General features: G+C 35.9%; 1 protein-coding gene across 1 annotated transcript in view; it reads right to left on the bottom strand.

The window, feature by feature from the left end:
- The window catches only part of AKAP9 (A-kinase anchoring protein 9), a 173,428-nt gene that overhangs the window by 114,444 nt on the left and 38,682 nt on the right, over nucleotides 1-20,302 (bottom strand). Inside the window, 4 exon segments of the mRNA XM_074192845.1 lie at nucleotides 1,155-1,310; nucleotides 5,705-5,875; nucleotides 6,238-6,288; nucleotides 9,621-9,665. Coding sequence (XP_074048946.1) covers nucleotides 1,155-1,310; nucleotides 5,705-5,875; nucleotides 6,238-6,288; nucleotides 9,621-9,665 — 423 coding nt within the window.

Raw genomic sequence — 20,302 nt, forward strand, 5'->3', positions numbered from 1 at the left:
TATTGTTAATCTGAGCATTTATGTTTTGAAAATATTTTCAACTTCATTTATATTGCCAGTTTTTATTGGGCAAAATAGTTCCTAATAATTTCTGTTGTTTCTTCTTTATTGGTATCAAATTCATCTTAAAAAAATTTTTTAGTACTGTGAACTTGGTTTTCTTCTTTCCTAAATCAACTGCATTGAAATGAAATTATCAGAACACTAAAAAATTAAGCACATGGATCCAAATTAAGAATCCTTGCTCCAGATCAAAGTTCACACAGTAAATTTTTCTCACAGCAACTTCCATCAAGCTTCTGGATGGCCCTGGAAGAGAGATTATTTCTCTATATCCCAATATCCTTTATCCTTAAAGTAAACCTGGAAGAACAGCCACTGGCCTTCCTTATGAAAATCTGTTTAATAGAGCCCACTGAAAAAAAAATGTAGTATGATAAAAGAAAAATATCAATCTAGAAATAAATTTTATAGTTTCCCTTTTTTTTTGCAGCTAAATCATGCAGAAAAAATTCTTATTACCTGGGATGAAAACCATCATCATGAAAAAAAGAGTCCCATCTGGTCATTTACCCTACCTCTGCTTATTAGAATTAGCCATTATATCTTTATATGCAGATGTTCTTATCATTCTGTAACACACCCACACCCCCTCCACACACACAATAAAATACAATCTGCAAATGAATGATTAAGGAATCTTTTGAGGGGAAAAGAAAGATTAATCATCAGTCTTATTATTAATTGCTCAGAGAATTTATTTTTTGTTCTAGGGAATTATTATTATTGTTATTATTATTACTTTTGCCTAGAAAATGATTTAGCCATCCTACTATTTTGAGAAAGTTCAATCTCAGCTATTGAAATCAATAGTAAACAATGGTAATGTAAATCATTGAACTTTCTATCATTATATCCAAATCCGTAATTCTTGAAATGGGAAATAAAAGGAGAAAGCAGAGAAACCACCAAGGAGGATATGAACTAATGTTTAATCTAATGGCACCCATTAATTAATTGGCATTAATTAATGGCATCCATTAATTTCCTTATATGATAATTCATACGAAACCAGTATATATGTGAACATAGTATTTATCCTGAAAGACACAAAAGTTACAAAAATAAAGTATACTAGTATAAAACAAACTTACATGATGAAATTGTATTTGTAACTTCTGACTTTGTTCTGTCAGCTCTAAAAATTCTCTCATAGTCTCATCTTTTTCTCTTCTTGCCTGTTGTAGGTTAGCAGTAAGTTGGGTTATGATGCCATCTCTTTGTTTAATTGCAGCTTCAAATTCTTGAAGCTATTAAAAAAAGGTGAAAATGGATGATAAAAAACAAAACTATAAAAATACTATTAAAAATGACATACAACTAAATATTGAAATATTCTAGATTCAAAAATCTTATTTTAATAAATATTTCCTTTTTCTATCCATAACTAATAGAAATACATTTTTTCCTACAGAAAACTTGCTTTATGTGACAAAAAAATGATTCAATAGTAATTTATTCAGTTTTCTCAATCCTCATTCTTCTTGACCTCTCTGCAGCCTATGGCACTATCAATAACCCTCTACTCCTTGATACTTTCTTCTCTTTGCCTACTTCTGCCCCTACTTATCTAATTATTACTTCTCAATCTCCTTTGCTGGCTCTTCATTCAGCACATGCCCATTAACTGATCCTGGTCATCACTTTTTCCTCTTTGTCAAAGGTGGGCAAACTACAGTTCACAGGCTGCTCTTCTCTTTTTCTAGGCCTGAGAACTAGGAATAGTTTTCACATTTTGAAATACAATAAAGTTTTATTTATAAATGTAAAAATCATCTCAGCTTACAGGCTCTACAAAAACAAGCTGCAGGTATGATTTAGTCACTAAATAATCATATCAGTTAGCAGGGAGTTTCTTATTGTCTCTATGCTGATGATTCCCAAATCCTCTTATCTAACCCTAACCCCCTCATCTGACCCTGCCTGCCTTATCTCCAACTACCTACTGGACATCTTGAAGTGGATGTCTCATTGATATTCTGAACACCCTAAGTCTAAAATTGAACTCATCTCCTCTTATCTAACCCTAACCCCCTCATCTGACCCTGCCTGCCTTATCTCCAACTACCTACTGGACATCTTGAAGTGGATGTCTCATTGATATTCTGAACACCCTAAGTCTAAAATTGAACTCATCTCTTCCCCCAAGCCCTCCAGTTACCCAAGCTCACTTCTTAGGTAAGAGTCATCCTCAACTCTTCTCTTACACTCACTTGCAAAGCCTAGTGTCTCTAACCATCATAATACTTTTCACGTAGGCCATCTGGTCCAGATTCTCACAGCTTCACACCTGGACTACTGTAGCAGTCGTCTGATTCGTGTCTCTCTCCTCTCCAGGCCATCTTCCATCTGCCTAAAGCGAAGTCCGACTGTGTTAAACCCAGTTCCCACTTTCACTCCTCAATAAACTCCAGTGGCTCCCTATTACCTCTAGGACCAAATATGAAATTATATGTTTGGTTATTAAAGCCATCTATAACCTGGCCCTTTCCAGTCTTCATATAATTTTCTTGCACTTTGTCAGACAAAACACCCCATCTCCCAATTCCAGGCATTTATTTACTAGCTGTCAGCCTGGGATTCTCTTCCCTCCTCATCTTCATCTTCTGGTCTTCCTGGCCTCCTTGAAGTCTTAGCTAAAATACTGCATTCTGCAAGAAACTTTTCTCAATCCCTCTTAAAGTCAATGCCTCCCCCCCACACTGATTATCTCTAATTTATCCTTAGAGATCTTATTTGAATATTTTCATCTGCATATGGTGATATGGTGTCCTTCAATAGATTGTGAACTCCTTAAGAACAGGAGCTTTGTATTGCAAAAGATGACAAGGCATGAATGGACCATTATCTGGAACAATGGTGGGAATACTCATACCCAGGTGACCAGAGAATACCTCTATTTTACTAATATGGAGAAAGACCTCAACTATGACGTTAAGTTACTCATGTCTCTAAATGCCAATGCTCTATTATCTTTTATTTTTAAGTTATATTTTTATTGTTATAACTATCATTATTCTTCAATTTGACAATAAAGCTTTTAATGAGTTAAAAAAAATTCACTCAACTGTCTTCTTAAAAACTTCCAATAGTTGAGAAGCAAACCTATAATTCTGAATTTACATTTTCCGGAAATAAACTTAGCAATGTTCATTTACTTTGCATTCTTTCTAAAGAAAATAATTATTTATTTTATACAAAATTTCTTCTCTATGTATGCCAAACCCACCAAAAGCAGCTTCAAAGGAGAACATTAATTCACGCACAAAATTATTAAAGGAATGTATTTTATTCTGGACATATATCTGTGCAGCCATATAAGATGGTTGATAGTAATATGAGCCATAAAGTTAAATTATTTTAAAAGTGATTTTCCTAAGTAGAGTAAACTGAAACACTAGGATCTGGGCTTTGTAGTCCAGTTAGAAAAACAAAATCATAGAGGAAATGAGAACCTCTACCAACAGATTTTATAGAAAAGGGGAGTTATTCTCGAATATTTGTAGAGGGAAAATATAATTTTTTATTATTTCTTCCTAAATTTGGAGGTAATATATACCAGATTTAATTGAGGTATCCTTCAAAAGAATTTCATAGCAAAATTCTTTTATATAAATTAAGAACCTGTAAAATATTCAATAATATAAAAGATATTCCAAATTATCCAAGAGCAAAAGCTGGTATTCCTCTTTCCAAATAATGGGTGCTATTATTGTTAATGCAATATTAGTGAACATGATAATATTACACAAGTAGAATGAAACCATGTAATCACAAAAATTGTTTAGGCATATCTCATACTTGTGGGAAAATAAACATTAAAGATTAGTAAAATTATTAAATATACTTGTGATCTGTTTTCGGTGAAGGTTGTTGAACACAAGAATTGATTAGTATGGGAACTTTTTAGAATATGCAGTCTTCTTGATGGGTTTAATAAAAAGGGTAGATGTTATTTTAAAAAAAAACAGTAAGAGATGCATTCTTAATAGATTAGTCAAATCAATTTGTTCTGTCTCTATTCTAAGTTGGAGACTTAGATGTTCTGACTCACTATTTTAACTGAAATGCATTTTGATTTTATAGTTCCACAGACTATGAAAATCTTTTTCCAAGGAAAAAGAAAACTCCATTTCCCCTCATTTTCATTCTGGAGATGTCAAGAAAATTAAGGAAAATGCAATAGTGTTTGTTTCTGGCAGGAATTAAAATCATCAGCAACATCACTCTCACTATGAAACTATTTTTTTTTCTTTTTTACTGTACTCTATGGAAAAACTGATTTTGACCAATGGAATAAATTAGATAGACCATGAGAACTCACATGCCAACTATATAACTATAGTGTTTTGTCACAGTTTTCTATGTGGATTGCTACAAAACAAAGGTTTTCTATATTGTTATTACAGGATAGATGAAACGCCGTACAAGAAATTAAGACAAAAAGCTTGGGATCCAGATACACTTCTATCATTTACTAGTTGTATGACCTTGACATTGGTTGCTCAGTCTTATTTTATTCATTGGTTAAATGGAGATAAACACATCTGCTCAACTGAACTCATAGGGTATCAAAAGAATAACATTATATAAATAGTTCTTACAAAGAATATTAAGAACTTGAAAAATTCTTTAAAAAGAATTATGTAAATCATGAAGCACTATATAAATTTAGGCTTGTTATTATTATAACCAGGGTCTCTAAGCAGCCCAAGTGGATAGAATTCCAGGCCTGGAGTCTGGAAGACTCATCATGAATTCAATCCAGCCTCAGACACTTACTAATTGTATGACCCTGGAGAAGTCACTTAACTGAAGTCACTTTTCTCATCTGTAAATGAGCTGGAAACGAAAATGGCAATGCACAAGCCAAGAAATGGATAATGAAAAGTCAGACATAACTGTAAACTACTGAACAACAAAAAATTATTATAACTACTGTTTAATTCAGTTATCAAAAAAATTAACCCAATGAAGTGTTTGAATTGCAATCTAAAACAGAGCAATAAGAAATGATAAGCATTCAATTAAATACTGTTTAAATTATCTAAGGTTCTTTACAAATTATTACATAAAAATGAAAAAAGGCAATTTTTATAAAACTTAAATGCAGAAATATGAAATACAAAGCAATTAAAAAATAAATATAAATCAATCCATTTTAAATTGAAGGGGAAACAGACAACTCTTACAGTAATATGAATGCCAACAGTATCCCTATCTCAAGTTGTTCAAAAGATAGGTATCTTTTAAATGAAGAGGCAAATGAAACATTTTCACATTCTATGAGTCCCATCTATGGTCTGTAGCAAACCTGGCTACTCACAGCAAGAACTCTTTTGAGTAGGCTGAAATCAGAAAAATCTGGTAAATAATAGTTTTACTACCACATACCTTGAAAAATAAAACAAACCAACTAAGATTTTTTTCCCCTGAATATTATCCAAACAACATACAAGGAATGAAAACTGTGACTCTGGAATATGAATAGCATGTGTCAAGAGTCCAATTTACATTAACACAACTATGACCTCAATGAACTTGTTCAAAACATTTTTCTAAAAGAAAGTTATGCCCAATTAATTGACACTAAGGTTTCTGTACTGCTAAATGATAAACAGAAAGCAGCCTAAGGTAAGTGTACCTGCTGCAATCCTTCTGTGCCATATGCTGCTCTCATTTCCTCTAGTTCTCTGTTGAGATCTTCAATCTCTTGCTGTTTCCCAGCCAATTCATTCTCCATCATCTCTAGTTGTGTAGAAGGGTACTGCGCTCCTTGTTCAGAATAAGGCTCGCCAATTCCAAATTCTTCTTCCTAAATCAACCCATTTTCTTAAAAATCAATATGTAAAACATTCCTCGGGGGGGGGGGGCGGTGTTATTCAAATGCTGACTTCCATATCAAATATTGTTGAAACATATACTCATCCAGTTTACTGACTTGTGTGGTTAATGTTATTTGCACTCCAAAAGCTCTGACATAAAGAATAGTTGCAAATTCTGTTAATGTTAAGATTTTTGTATAGTGAATGCTTTGTATAAAGTTAAAGATAGGTATAAATAACAAAGATAGCACCACATGCAGAAGAAAAGATTTATTAGTAGATAAGTGTTCTTACTATTAAACAGTGTTAATATTATTATTGTTATCATTATACATAACTTGTAATACTGTACCATTAATAAATTTGTAGGAATATCTGCTCTCACCAAACTGCAACCATTTACCTGTATAAGAACAATTTCTTAATATGTGATGAATTTATATATAACAATCTATGGCTAACAGAAATTACTTTTCTACAGAAATTGTTTATGTGATAAAAATTTTTCATTAGCTATTTATTCAATTTTGACTAAATTTTTACATATATAAAGATTAAAAAAATGACAATGAAATGCATTTCAAAATAAATATATTTTTCATTTCTAAAGGATGAAATATATCAGTTATAACCAAAAATTGTTAAACCTTCACTTTGACAAAATTGTGTGAAACCTGTTTGGTACTTATGAAGCATTTCATCAAAATTTTTCATTTAAATTGCTATTTAAGGTGTGTTCATTTCAGGTCCATTTCTAACCAAAATAGTTTACTAGTCTTAGACTAGCATTATAAAATTCATACAACTGTCCAGAAGGTTGACTCTAAGATGAAAATTATGTTAAGATGGAAGCTGATATAAAATTACTGAAGACAAACTTGGAACATACTGCTAAACCCTGTTCCCCCCAAGCTCTCCCCCTGCCCATTCTATTATGAACATGTAGCTCCACAAGATAAGTTTTTCCTTTATTCCTGCTCTCTTGCAGGGCAACTCAGGCTAATCTCCAGATTCTTTACCAGGAGACACTACAGTTTCTCCCAAAAGTAGAATAGGAACATGAGCAAAGAGAAGGATGGGGCGGTGATTATTAAAGGAACTAGTTAAGTGGAGGAAGGAGGACTTTGGGGAGAAAGATGAGGATAAGCTGAAAGAAAAGGATGATAATGGAAGAAAAGTCTTGGGGTGAAGGACGATGAACATAATAACTACTTCTAGTTTTTAAAAGAGAACCAAGTGACCAACATATGGGTCTGTTTTGTGTGACTGTATATTATGTGTATATATATCTATATATCTATATATCTATATCTATATCTATATATAATATATATTTTGCAAGAGAGGAAGGCAGTTTTTTGGGGGGATAGTAATAGTTACATTTAAAAAAAAAGAACAGTTCAAAAAAATTATTAAAGAAATTAAAAAGAACCTAAGAGTGGGGCGGCTAAGTGGCACAATGGATAGAGCACCAGCTCTGAAGTCAGGAGGACCTGAGTTCAAATCTGACCTCAGACACTTAATAATTACCTAGCTGTGTGGCCTTGGGCAAGCCACTTAATCCCATTTGCCTTGCAAAAAAACTAAAAAAATTAAAAATTATAAAAAGAACCTAAGGGGAAACACAGAAAAGGAGGCTACTTTAAGTTTGAAATATAGAAAAAAACTCTAAGCAATACCTAGTAGATATTAATAGCTTTATGGAATTCTCTTTTTTCTGTTCTTTTCATAGAGAAATATTTGTGTTTGTTGACATGTCACAATCACAGTAATAAAAAAGGATGGAAAAAAAAGATCACATTAAGTATTTCTGCCACTAAGTTAGACAATGAGCATTCTAATCACCTGATCTGGAATGGGAAGACATAATGTGGTTTGACTGGATGGATCCCAAGGAAATTCCAAATGGGGTTCATTTGTGCAGGAAAAAAATGGTTCATAATATCAAAAGCAAAGATTTGCTATTCAAGGGTGGAATTTCATACTATGATACTTCTCTGCTTTAGAATTTCAAGATGAGTCCTCACTGCTAAGTAGAATTCTTAAATCTCTCATTTTATTAATTCCTTATTGTACTTTTGATATCTTGTACCTTTTCCTTTATCGACTCTTCCCTCTTCCAGCTAGGGCTCCTCCATCTCTCTAGCTCAACTTTTCTTTTGTCTTTATCACTCTCAGATGGTGCTGACCTCTACCTTTTTTTGGAGATTAAGGTCATACAATCATGTAAAATTCCTTAAACTTCTGTTTTCATTTACTTCAAGCAACACCCTCTGATCATTTTCAAATGGCTTAAAACATTGCTATCATGTTCTGTAGGATATTTTTTATATAGGAATGTGGAAAGTTTCTCAAAGAATGATTCAGGATAAAAGATTGCCTCATAAGTAGTTACTAAGAGAGCTAAGATATTTTTCTTATCAAATTTGTTTTGATTTGTTTTCCCATCACTATATAGTTTTTGCTTTTGCAATTAAAAATTCATATTTATTTTGGGAATGTTTGTTCAGTTCTTTTTTCTGTTAGGTTGATGCTGAATTTTAAGAAGTACTTCACCTGCCCTATATTTTTCAGCATGTTTTCTAGAATTTCCTAACACTTAATAATAGTATGTAAATTAATGACAAATTTGTGAATCAATACCTAGATTTTCCAGCATTATTTGCCTTTCCACAAGTACTTTTAAGCTAAAAAAAATTAGCATTTTTATCACATTCTCATCATTTTATGTCTCAGCTCAAATATTAATTGAATCTTTGGGCACAAATAAAATTCTTAAAAATTTTAAATTTTCATTCCCCTTATAATCTATAACTAATTTAAAACATTCTAGGTTTTTGTTTTTTCTTCCCTAAGTAAGATGATTGCTTTTAATTAAACACCAAAGGAAATTAATAGTCTTAAGTGTTTAGGTCAATGGATATAGATTAAGGGGCTGAAACATTCAGATAAAAAAATTCTATCTTCTATGTCCCCAGACAAAAAAAATTAATTAAAAAAGATATGTAAATTAAATAACATATTGTATATATTTATGTTACTGACAAGATATTTCTTATAATTATGTAACTTCTAAAAAGTTATATAACTAACTAAAAAAAAAAAGAATAACCATATCAACATTTCTTTCTTTTTTTTAGTTTTTTTTTTTTGCAAGGCAAATGGGGTTAAGTGGCTTGGCCAAGGCCACACAGCTAGGTAATTATTAAGTGTCTGATACCGGATTTGAACCCAGGTACTCCTGACTCCAGGGCCGGTGCTTTATCCACTGCGCCACCTAGCCGCCCCTCAACATTTCTTACAATAAAAGAATTAACATCAAGAATTCAAGCAGAACATTAAATATTAAGAGAATGGCACAGCATATTCTATTTTATGTAAATGTAGTAATCATTCAAGTCATATATCCTAGCAATCACATACATGTATCATATATATATATATATGCATATTACACACACACATATGTATGGAGGGGAGAGGCAGGAGAGCGGGGGAGAGAGAGAGATCTATATGGAAAACTCAAGAGAAACTATAATGGAGGGTCTAAATGAAAAGACTGAAATTAGTCAAAGAGATTTAAGATGTTAAAATCTTAAAATAATTTTGAGTGTTTTTTAAAAAATATGATGCATTTTTAAAGGGAAAGGAAGAGAGGGTTTGAGTCACTAGAAAATTATAAAACTCGTAGTCCAACTTTTTGTTATCTGAAATACAAAGACCATTTAATCTTACCTCTGAACTATAATCATCCGCAGTAGTTGAAATTTCACTTTCTGGCTAAAATTAAAACAAAGAAACACAATATCATAATTCTTTTACTATTTTAAAATTTTACTATAATTAACATATGAAAAGTTTAAAGTCTCTAAAATCTAGTAAAATATTTTTTTAATCTTCATGAATTTCCTTCACAAGGTGAGATGTCTAAGATTTATCATGAGGTATTTTTATGAAGGGAAGCTAGATGGAACAGTGAGTGGCTAGAGTGCTGACCCCAAGGTCAGGAACACTCATCCTCTCTCAATTCAAATTTGGTCTCAGACACTGATTAGCTGTTTGACCCTGGGTAAGTCACTTAGTCTGTTTACTTCCATTTTCTCATCTGTGAAATGAGTTGGAGGAAATGACAAACCAACCACTCCAGTATTTCTGCCAAGAAAACCTTAAATGAGATCATGAAGAATTGGGCACTACTGAAATGACTCAACAGCAAAAATTTTTATTAAATATAAAATACCATGGATTACCTCCATTTACAATGCCTAGGACAACATTCTACATCATCCAACTGAACAAAGGATTAATGTTCATTGTGGGTATTAAAAAAATAAAACACATATCTATTGATCTTCACCTAAAGAAAACTTAGAAAGCTGCCTTCATAGAAATTTCACTATGTTGAGAGGAAGAACTATAGAATTTTAGAGTAGAAGGGAATTTTTAAATGAGCTAATTAAAAAAACCCCGATATTAATTTATTCAACAAGACCATAACAACAGGGAGGTGATGCCATGACAAGTAGCTGAATTGGATTTGAGTGAGGGGGGTCTTTGCTAAATCACCAACCTCACTTTCTTCTCCTGAGCCATCTGGGTCCAATGGCCAGATATGGATCAGGATAACTGGAGACAGCATTGGATGAGATGCAGTCAGGGTTAAATGACTTGCCAGAGGTCACATAGCTAGTAAGAGTCAAGTATCTGAGGCCAGAGTTGAACTTCCATCCTCCTGACTCCAGAGCTGGTACTCTATCCACTGTGCCAACACCAAGTGCTGTCACATCCCTATACGCTAAGGGATCTCAGATAATTTGGAATAATCTGCCTTTCAGATAATATGTAAAAGCTCTATTTAGTTTTCCATTCTAAATGGTCCTCGTTTGTCTTTCTAGCCGCATTGAACCTTATTTCTCCTGTTGATCCTCTCTTGCAGCCTTGGCACTGGTCATCCCACAGGTCTACAATGCTCTGCCCCTCCTTACTGCAACCTCATTGAACTCCTTCATTTCTCTAACATTCAGATCAAGTCACATCATCTGTATAAAGCCTTTTTTGATATCTCTAACTGCTCTTGTTTTCTCAAATTTGCATTTCTTTTTATTTATTTCCCTAAGCTGCTAAATATGCTTGTTGTCTTCCCATTAGAATATAAATTCCTTAGGGTAAAGATTACTTCATTCTTTCTACTTCTTTTTCTAATTCTTGATGATTCAATGATTGACTGAAACTGAGACAGGCCAGTATACAGCTGTGCCTTAGAACAATCTAAATCTACTCCAGGCTAACTTGAGTGACTCCCACTTCCACTTCAGGATGGAACAGCTAGGTGGTGCCAGAGTGCAATGAGTGCTGGGCCTGGGGTAAGAAAGCCTCATCTTCCTGAGGTCAAATCTGACTTCAGACACTCACTAGTTGTGTGACCCTGGTTTTCTCATCTGTAAAATGAGCTGGAGAAGAAAAAGGCCAGCCACTCCAGTGTCTATGGCAAGAAAATGCCACCAAAGAGTTGGATTTGACTCAAAACCATGCAACAACAAATTTATGTCACACAAACATATGTACATACATACATACATACATACACACAGACACACACATATTCTTGTATAAAGAATTCCTAAAGTTTAAAAAGTTCTGCAAAAAATGAAAGTCTTAAGACTGCTGGTGGTACTTTCATAACTGTTACTTATCAAATGCAAGAGCTTCAAGAGATAAAGATTTGATAAGAGTTAGTTAAGTATTCAGTAAGAGGATTTGGATTTATGAACTACAGATTAAGTGATAAATGACACCTGGCTAGGGATGAAATAGGCATAACAATAGCTAAAGAGAATCTATTTGCTGGCAATCACAAAAATGTAATTCAAGGACATAATAATGAGTGTTAAACATTTATATGGTGCTTTATGATTATTTTCTAGTTTTACCTCCACATTCTGGAGGTGGCTAATCTTATTCCCTTTTTACAGATGGAGAAAGTGAGGTAAGTAAAGTGACTTCTCTGAGATAGAATCTGAAATAGGATCTTAACTTTATCCCCATCCAACACTGCCCACTGTACCACAAAACTGCTTTTAAATGGAAAAGGAAAAGGAGAGGGGGAAAAATGCCTAAATAAATCTAACCAAGATTGATACTATGGAGAGCAGTTACAAGATAGGAAGAAAAATAGCGGCACATTCACAACACAAGAGGGAAAATTTGACTTCATAATTACCAGTGACGGGACATAAGACTTCTGCCTGGAATACTTCCCGGAAGTATACTTATTATTCAAAAGGAAAAGAATGGGGAGAGTGCTGATTTTCAGAAAATATCCTTATGTTTTCTTTACCTGAACCAGGTGAAGCAGTGGCTAGGACAGACTACAGAATCCGGTGTCAGGAAGAACCTAGCTCAAATCCTACTGTAGAAATTTATTTATTTGCGTGATCCTCTGGCAAATCACTTAACCTCTAGTCGGCTTCATTTTCCTCATCTGCAAGGTGGGGACAAGAATAGGACCTACCTCCTAGGGTTGTTGGGGGATAAAAGGAGATATACTATTTTAAAAGCACTTTGCAAACCTTGAAGTGATTATGTGCTAGCTATTATTCTTATACTTACTAGAGGAAATCTATGAATCAACAGGAGGAAACATGGTACATATAACATGAGTGAGGATCAGCAATGATAGGGATCAATATAATGTTCAAAAACTTGGCTTCAAATCATGAACATAAGCCAGACATGGTCTTTGTTGTAAAACTAAACTTGCCTGGCAAGTCTTCTGGCCATCCACACTGGTTTCCTTAAGTACTGATACTTTCTCCTTCCTCTCATGATCATGGTTATCCATATTTGCTAATACATTTTTATAACTGATCCTCTCATCGAGGTACCAGTGAGACAGAACTTAGTAAGGTAGAACTGACAAAACTTTGCCACTAATTAAATGTATGTCTATTAGTTCCTGGAGGGAATTGATTATCCCCCCCCCCCCTTTAAAAATATTCTCAGCATTCATCACAATAGTTCATGCTTAATAAATGTCCATTAATTGAGAGAAATTAAAGTTGCAAATCTGTTTGACAAGAAAAGCAGTGGTATCCTACAGAGAAAAAGGGAATGCATGGAGGCAGGTAAGGAAAGACAAATTCTGTTTTGAACATAAAGCTGAGATGCCTTAAGGACATCCAATTCAAAATGACCAAAAGGAAAAAAAAAGTTGATTATGATGAGGAGATGAAAGAGTAGAGATGGGAAGCGCTGAGATCTCAGAAAGAGGGTGTGAGAGGAAAGAAGAGAGCCCAGGGTGTGGACCACCCATATTTGAGGGGGGGGGGGACACAAATGATGATCTAGCAAAGGAAACTGAAAATATCCCTGTGGCGATGAAAAGACTGACTTTCTAGTGCAAAGTCCTCTGCCACTCACATCACTCAACCATTGGGTCCTCAGAATGGACTAATTTTTAGCCCCGAAAATGTCATTCACTAAGTCAGTCCCTCTCTCCAAGTGTTTCAGAGCAGATTAAAACAAGATCCAAGGTAAACCTTAAAGTGTCCCATCAGTCTTAGTAATTACCAATAGTAGCTTGGTAGCAAAGCATGGCGGAAGGGCTGGGCTGTCTTCCAGTGCTTTCAGCTCGAGGAGCCTCAAGCTTTCTCATCTATAAGAGGAGGGCAATGATATTTTGTGTGATACACCCCACTTCAGGGGACTGTTGGAGGAAATGCCCTTTGAAAACTTAGCCATAAAACTGGAGTCTAAATTAGTGACAGATTTGATTGTGCCACAGAAACAGGTTCAAGGGCCTTAGTCTGCGCTTTGAACATGCAAATACTATCATGTGATCTCTAGGACTGAAAGATGTCAACAAGTTTTAAAGGTTATAGGGGACACAGAAATGTAAAATAATGCTATTTCAACTGTCAGTGTGATTCCAGGGAGCAGAAATAAGTGGGGTGATTTTTCAGGTCAGCATCGGCTTGCTTGCAGCTTTTAAAGTTCAGAACATTCTTGGATTTGAATCACAGGATCATCTATTCAGAGACAGCTGGGCCCTCGGGGCCCTCTGACCCAGTGCCCAAAACTAGAACTCAGATCTCCTCATCCTTAAGCCTTGAGGCTCTGGTCATTCTCTGGATGACACCTTGCCTCAGCTCTTTCAGGAACTTCAAGCTGCACCAGGGGTTTTCTTATCCTGAAACATTCCAGGGCCAACTCAGCTTCCTTATCTGCAGTCTCTATTTTGTGGTGAGGCCCAAATCAACTGACCTCCAATCTCCTTCAGGCTCTGCTTGGGACAATTCCCCAGTTAGGGGATATTCCCATCCTTCCTCCTCACTTTTCAGTTCCTTTTATGAGCAATTTTTCCCCATTAAAATGTAAGTTCCACAAGGACAGGGACTGAGCCCCGGGGCCAGCCTCCCTCCTATAGGCCTAACTTGTTGCTGGTCACTGAACTAAGAGAAGTACAAAAATAAATATGGAAAGACTAGAAAAACAGTGAAGAGGAGGGACAGACACATCCTGTCCTTTGGCCAGTTAATCCATTTCTTTAAAATAACAACATCAACAGGGCAGTAAAATGTTGGTTCTCGAGGGGGTCTGAGTAAAAAGGAACTGGCTCTGGGTCTCTGAAGGAAACAGGAGACGTCTAAGCTGTTCAAGAGAAAATTCACAGTTCATCAAAATCCCATATCCTAACCTTGCTTGATTTAACTGTAACCATTTTCTATTAAAATTTATGAGATGGGATTATAAAAAAATGACTAGTTTTGGAATAAGCATGGATTTAAATATCCAAATGAGGCTTGTGTCCTTCAAGGAGTCACCCTGGAAGGATATAATTATTTCAATAATAAAATATTTTCCTAATTCCTTTTCTGAAAAATGATGTCAAAGTTGGTCCTTGGATAAAGGAGTCTACTGGAAAAAAACACTGGTATGGGAATGAAAATACCTAAGATTCAGGCCTCAGGTAGGCTCTGGATCTCAGAACCTCAGTTTCCTCATCTGCAAAATGAAGATAGTAATACTTACACTACCAACCACAAGACTATGAAGATGGCACTTTGTAAATTATAAAACACATATAAAATGTGAGATATTGCTATTTTAGTCTGGATATTTGTTGAATAAGTTGAGTGATAAAAGTGAATAATTCTAAAACAAGGTGACTAAAAATGGTAAGATCAATTTTTGGTCCACTCAGTTTTAAAAATGAGGTTATTCAGTTTCCAATTTGTTCTGGGTCTAAATCTCCTTGGCCCAGTATTGCACATGACTTTTATTGCATTGTGATCTGAGAAAGATGTATTCACTATTTCTGCCTTTCTGCAGTTAATCATTAGGTTTTTATGTCCTAGTACATGGTCAAGTTTTGTATAAGTTCCATGTACTGCAGAGAAAAAGGTATATTCCTTTCTATTCCCATTCAGTTTCCTCCATAAGTCTACCATATCCAATTTTTCTAACAATCTATTTACCTCCCTAATTTCTTTCTTGTTTGTTTTATGATTCGATTTATCTAGATCTGATAGCGGGAGGTTGAGGTCTCCCACTTAGTAGAGTTTTGCTGTCTATGTCTTCCTGTAATTCTTTCAGCTTCTCCTCTAAGAATTTGGGTGCTGTCCCACTGGGTGCATATATATTCAATATTGAAATGACTTTATTGTCTATAGTACCTTTTAGGAGGATAAAGTTTCCTTCCTTATCTCTTTTAACACTTTCTATGTTTGCTGCTGCTTTGTCTGAGATAAGGATTGCTACCCCTGCTTTTTTTACTTCAGCTGAGGCAAAATATATTTTGCTCCAACCTTTTACCTTTACTCTATATGTATCTCTCTGCTTCAAATGAGTTTCTTGTAAGCAGCATATTGTAGGATTCTGGTTTTTAATCCACTCTGCTATTTGCTTATGTTTTAAGGGAGAGTTCATCCCATTCACATTCAAGGTTATGATGACTAATTCTTTATTGCCCTCTGTGCTATCTTCCCTCTGTTTGTATTTTCCCCCTTTTATCCATATTCCCGAGTATCTTGTTTTTGAATACCACCCCCTTCAGTGTGTTTGCCCTCCTATATCACACCCTCCCCTTTCCCTTTTTCCCTTCCCTTACTTTTGTTATTTCCCCTTATTTCCCCCACTCCCCTTCCCTTTCTCTGTCCCCCCGCCCCTTTTCCCCTTTTTAATACTTGAAAGGTTAGATGTTTTGTAAGTTAACTGAGTATGTGTAGGTTGACTTTTAGCCAAGTCTGATGAGAAGAAGATTCAGGTGTTTCTCCTCTGCTCCCTTCTTCCCCTCTATTACCATAGGTTTTTTTGTACCTCTTAGTGTAATGAGATTTGCCCCATTCAATCCCCTCCCTCCTCCCATCTTTTTCCTGTCCCCCTTTTTAGGGAGGTAGTGTATTTTTTAGATGGTTCTATCTAGGTCATAGAAAATTCTGAGTGTCTGTCCCTTCTAGTTCAGTATATTCTATTGAATAGGGTCAAAATTCCTGAGAGTTATTAGTCTTTCTCCCAAGTGAGGTTAAATCCAGTTACATCCCATTAGATAGCAGTCTCATGGATAGGTCATGGATGTCCATCATTTCTGGCTAGGTATATTCTCTCTGTTAGAGTTACATTTCTCAGGATTTATGAGAGTCCCCCCCCCCCCCCCCCGCCCATGTTGGGATATAGCCAGTTTCAACTTACTGGATTGCATTTTTTTCCTTTTACGCCCCCCCCCCCTTTTTTTTTACCTTTTCATGTGTCTCTTGAACCTCCTGTTTGATGTCCAAATTTTCTGTTTAGCTCTAGTCTTTTCATCAGAAATTTTTGGAATTCTTCCATTTTGTTAAATGTCCATCTTTTTCCCTGGAAGAGAAGGCTCAGCTTGGAAGGAAAGTAGATTCTTGGCTGCATTCCAAGCTCCCGTGCTCTTCGAAATATCTCGTTCCAGGCCCTTCGATTCCTTAAAGTTGATGCAGCCAGGTCCTGCGTGACCCTTACTGTGGCTCCTTGATATTTAAATTGTTTCTTTCTGGCTGCTTGCAGGATTTTCTCTTTTATCTGATATTTCTGGAGTTTGGCCACAACATTCCTTGGTGTTTTCATTTTAGGATCTTTTTCTGGTGGAGATCGATGCACTCTTTCAATAACTACTTTGCCCTCTGATTCCATGATATCAGGGCAGTTTTCCATCACTAGATCCTGTAATATTAAGTCCAGGCTTTTTTCCCTCTTCAATGTTTTCAGGAAGTCCTATAATTTTCAGGTTGCCCCTCCTCGATATTCTTGAGGTCAGTAGTTTTGTTGATGAGGTATTTTACATTTGCTTCTATTTTTTCTATTTTTTGATTTTGTTTAACTGACTCTTGCTGTCTCATGGAGTCATTAGTTTCTGTAGACTCCATTATTTTTTGGGGGGAGGAGTTTTCTTCATTAACCTTTTGCAACTCCTTTTCCAAATGGTCAATTCTACTTTTGAAAGAGCTTTCCATTTGAGCAATTGAGGTTTTGAGAGAATTAATTTCTTTTTGCATTTGCTTGTTTGAGGATCTGAGAGAATTATTCTCATTTTGTAGTTGTCCAATTGATGATCTGAGAGATTTATTCTCCTTTTGTGTTTGTCCAATTGTACTTTCTAAGGTATTAATTGTCTCTCCCAAATTTTTAAACTCCTTCCTTATTTCTTCAAGGAAGTCTTTCTGTGCTGGAGACCAGATTGTATTCTCCTCAGAGGTTCCAGGTCTCTCTGAGTTGGGGTCTTTCCCTTCCAGGAATTTTTCTATGGATCCACCTTTCCTCTGACCCTTCTTCATTATGTTAAGACCTTGAGTTGGGGGGGGGGGCTGGCTCACCTGGGCTTGAGATCGCTAAAGGCTTTACTGAGTGCAGTTTCTCTGGCTGGCCAGTAGGAGGTGCTGGTTGCCCTCTCCGGAGTGTCTGTGACCTTGGTTGGGAGGCCTTCTCCCTTTGCCCAAAGGGAGGAGTTGGAACTATTGAATTCTTTTACCTTCAATCAATGGTGGGCTTTACCCTGGCCTGAGGTGATTCCTCAGCTGAGCTGGTTCTTCTGCTCACACACCTGGGCCTGAGGCAGAAGTAATTTGCCTTTGTTTGAGGAGAGGCCTCTGTGCAATGGAGAGGTGCCCTCAGAGTTTCTCAGACCTGAGAAGCCTAGGGATGGTGTCTGCCGTTCTCCTACACCAGAACTCTTACCCCAGCCTGGTCCCTGAGCTCCAGGGGGACAGCACCAACACCAGTGCCTCTGCTTCCCCGTGGACCCAAGCCCCTTTTGTCCAGCCCCACCGCTGATCCAGCAGGTCCGGCTCTCTGGCCCTCAGACTCCTGGTTCCAATTCAGCTGTTAATCTGGCTGATCCCAGGCTGTATCTCCCTTACAGCCCAGACTCACCCCTCGGTACTCAGCCAAGGCTGTAGATCTTCCTCTCCTGGCTTTCTTTCTGGGTTTCCTGGTTCGGCTTGATTTTAAGAGGTTTTTTTTTCATGTGATAGATGGGGAAGAGATCAGGAGACTTTAGAATTGTGCCTGTCTTCTCTCCGCCATCTTGGCCGGAAGTAGATCAATTTTTAAAATGTCATAAATTCTCTATAACTATTTCAAAGTATCACAATGGTATAGATTTTTAGAAACAATGCAATTTTGGAAATAATCTAATCTAATTTCTTCATTAAAACTGAAAAAAAACCCCGAGGTCAGGAAGCAGAAGCCAGCTCTCCTAATTCCCAACTTAATTCTCTTTATGTTGAATCTATGTTTAATCTCCTCCCTGTCTACTCAAGATGTACCACTACCACTATTCACATCTATCTCCTAAAGACTTATTCCTGACATCCTATAAAAAACCAAGGTCTTCCCAAAAGGTGTTTTTCATTTTTTCCTTTTAAACAAGGAAAGCAAAATTTGAATAAGATCATAACTTCCCAAAGTGACTATGAAGAAGGATGATTCTCACCTGGATATAGAAGCTGAGATTTTAAAAAAAGAAACTATCTTAGTATCATTACTTTATAGCCAATCCTTAAATGTACTTCTCAGAAAACTCAACAACTTTGGCTTTGGAAGGTGCTCACATGCATGTGGGCAAATGTAGTGGTCATATACCATCTGCCTACAGACTTAAAAAATACTATTTGGAAACTGACATCTGGAAATGCATTTTCCATTAATAAAAGAGCTGATAAAAGAGCTGTTAAGGACACATTTAAAGATTTTTCAGCTGTGTTCCTTTTGCTCCTCCATATCTCTGGCTCATAGTATAGCAAAAAGTACAAAAAATCTGTGGGTTTCCCATTTGTGGGTTTCCCTGCTCATATCTATATAATTTGCTTAATAAAACTTAAAGATTTCTAGCCATTTTCTTGAAATCATTTTGGAGTAATTAGTTAGGTTGGGAAACAAGGTTTGTTTTATCAAAAGACTGAAAGGTTACTTTTGAATAGAAAGCATCAGAATTCTGGAACATTATTATGATCATAGTGATCCCTACATATCTATATCTATCTATCTATCTATTTATCTATCTATATGTATATGTATATGTATTAAACATGGTATTTATATACACACATCCATATATGTATATGGATTTATATACATACATATAGCTATGAAATATCAGGAATATTAGAGGCAGGCAGCAGAGCCTAGGATCAAGAGGCAGTAGTGATATATCCAGGTCTGGGTTTTGGGTCAGAAAGTCCTTGGTTCAAATATTGTTTCTAATACTTATAAACTGTGCTTGACTATTAACTTCCATTGATCTCAGATATCTCATTATGGTTTGCCTACTAAGTCTGATCTCTCAAGAACGTTGGTCCTTATGATGATGAAATCCACTATGCAAGAATATTCCCCTGTCTAGCTTTGAATCTTCTAGACTCCCAAAAAGAAACTCAAAAAAAAAAAGCAAGAAGCTCTTTCTATTCAAATAGACTAACTGGTCACTGTTTCAAGTCTCTCCTGCTCCTCTCTCTTTCACACAGCTGCCAAAGGGATAGTCCTAGAGTCCATGGCTGACAGGCTGACCATATCAGTCCAGCGGCTCTCTCCTACCTCTACCATTAAATATAATTGCATTTTTTTTTTGGACATTGAGGCCCTCTCCTCATTTGCTCCAAGGTCTTCTAGGCTCTGGACCTGGATAGAGGCTGGCTCTCCCTCCTGCCTGCAGCCATCTCCTAAATGAGGCCTTTCTGGATAGCCCACCTTCTCCCAAATGACCTTTTGTATGTTGCACATAATAGGTGTGTGTCTGTCTCCCCCAAGAGAATGTAAAGTTCCTCAAAGACCCAGAGGATTTCATTTTTGTCTTTGTATCTCAAGCACCTAGCACTGAACTGGCAAACAGTAGGCATTTAATAAACATTTGTTTTACCACAAAAGTTTAATATTAACTGAAATTTCTATTTAGGTTT

This window comes from Macrotis lagotis, chromosome 7 (assembly GCF_037893015.1).
Source record: "Macrotis lagotis isolate mMagLag1 chromosome 7, bilby.v1.9.chrom.fasta, whole genome shotgun sequence".
Taxonomy (NCBI): Eukaryota; Metazoa; Chordata; class Mammalia; order Peramelemorphia; family Peramelidae; genus Macrotis; species Macrotis lagotis.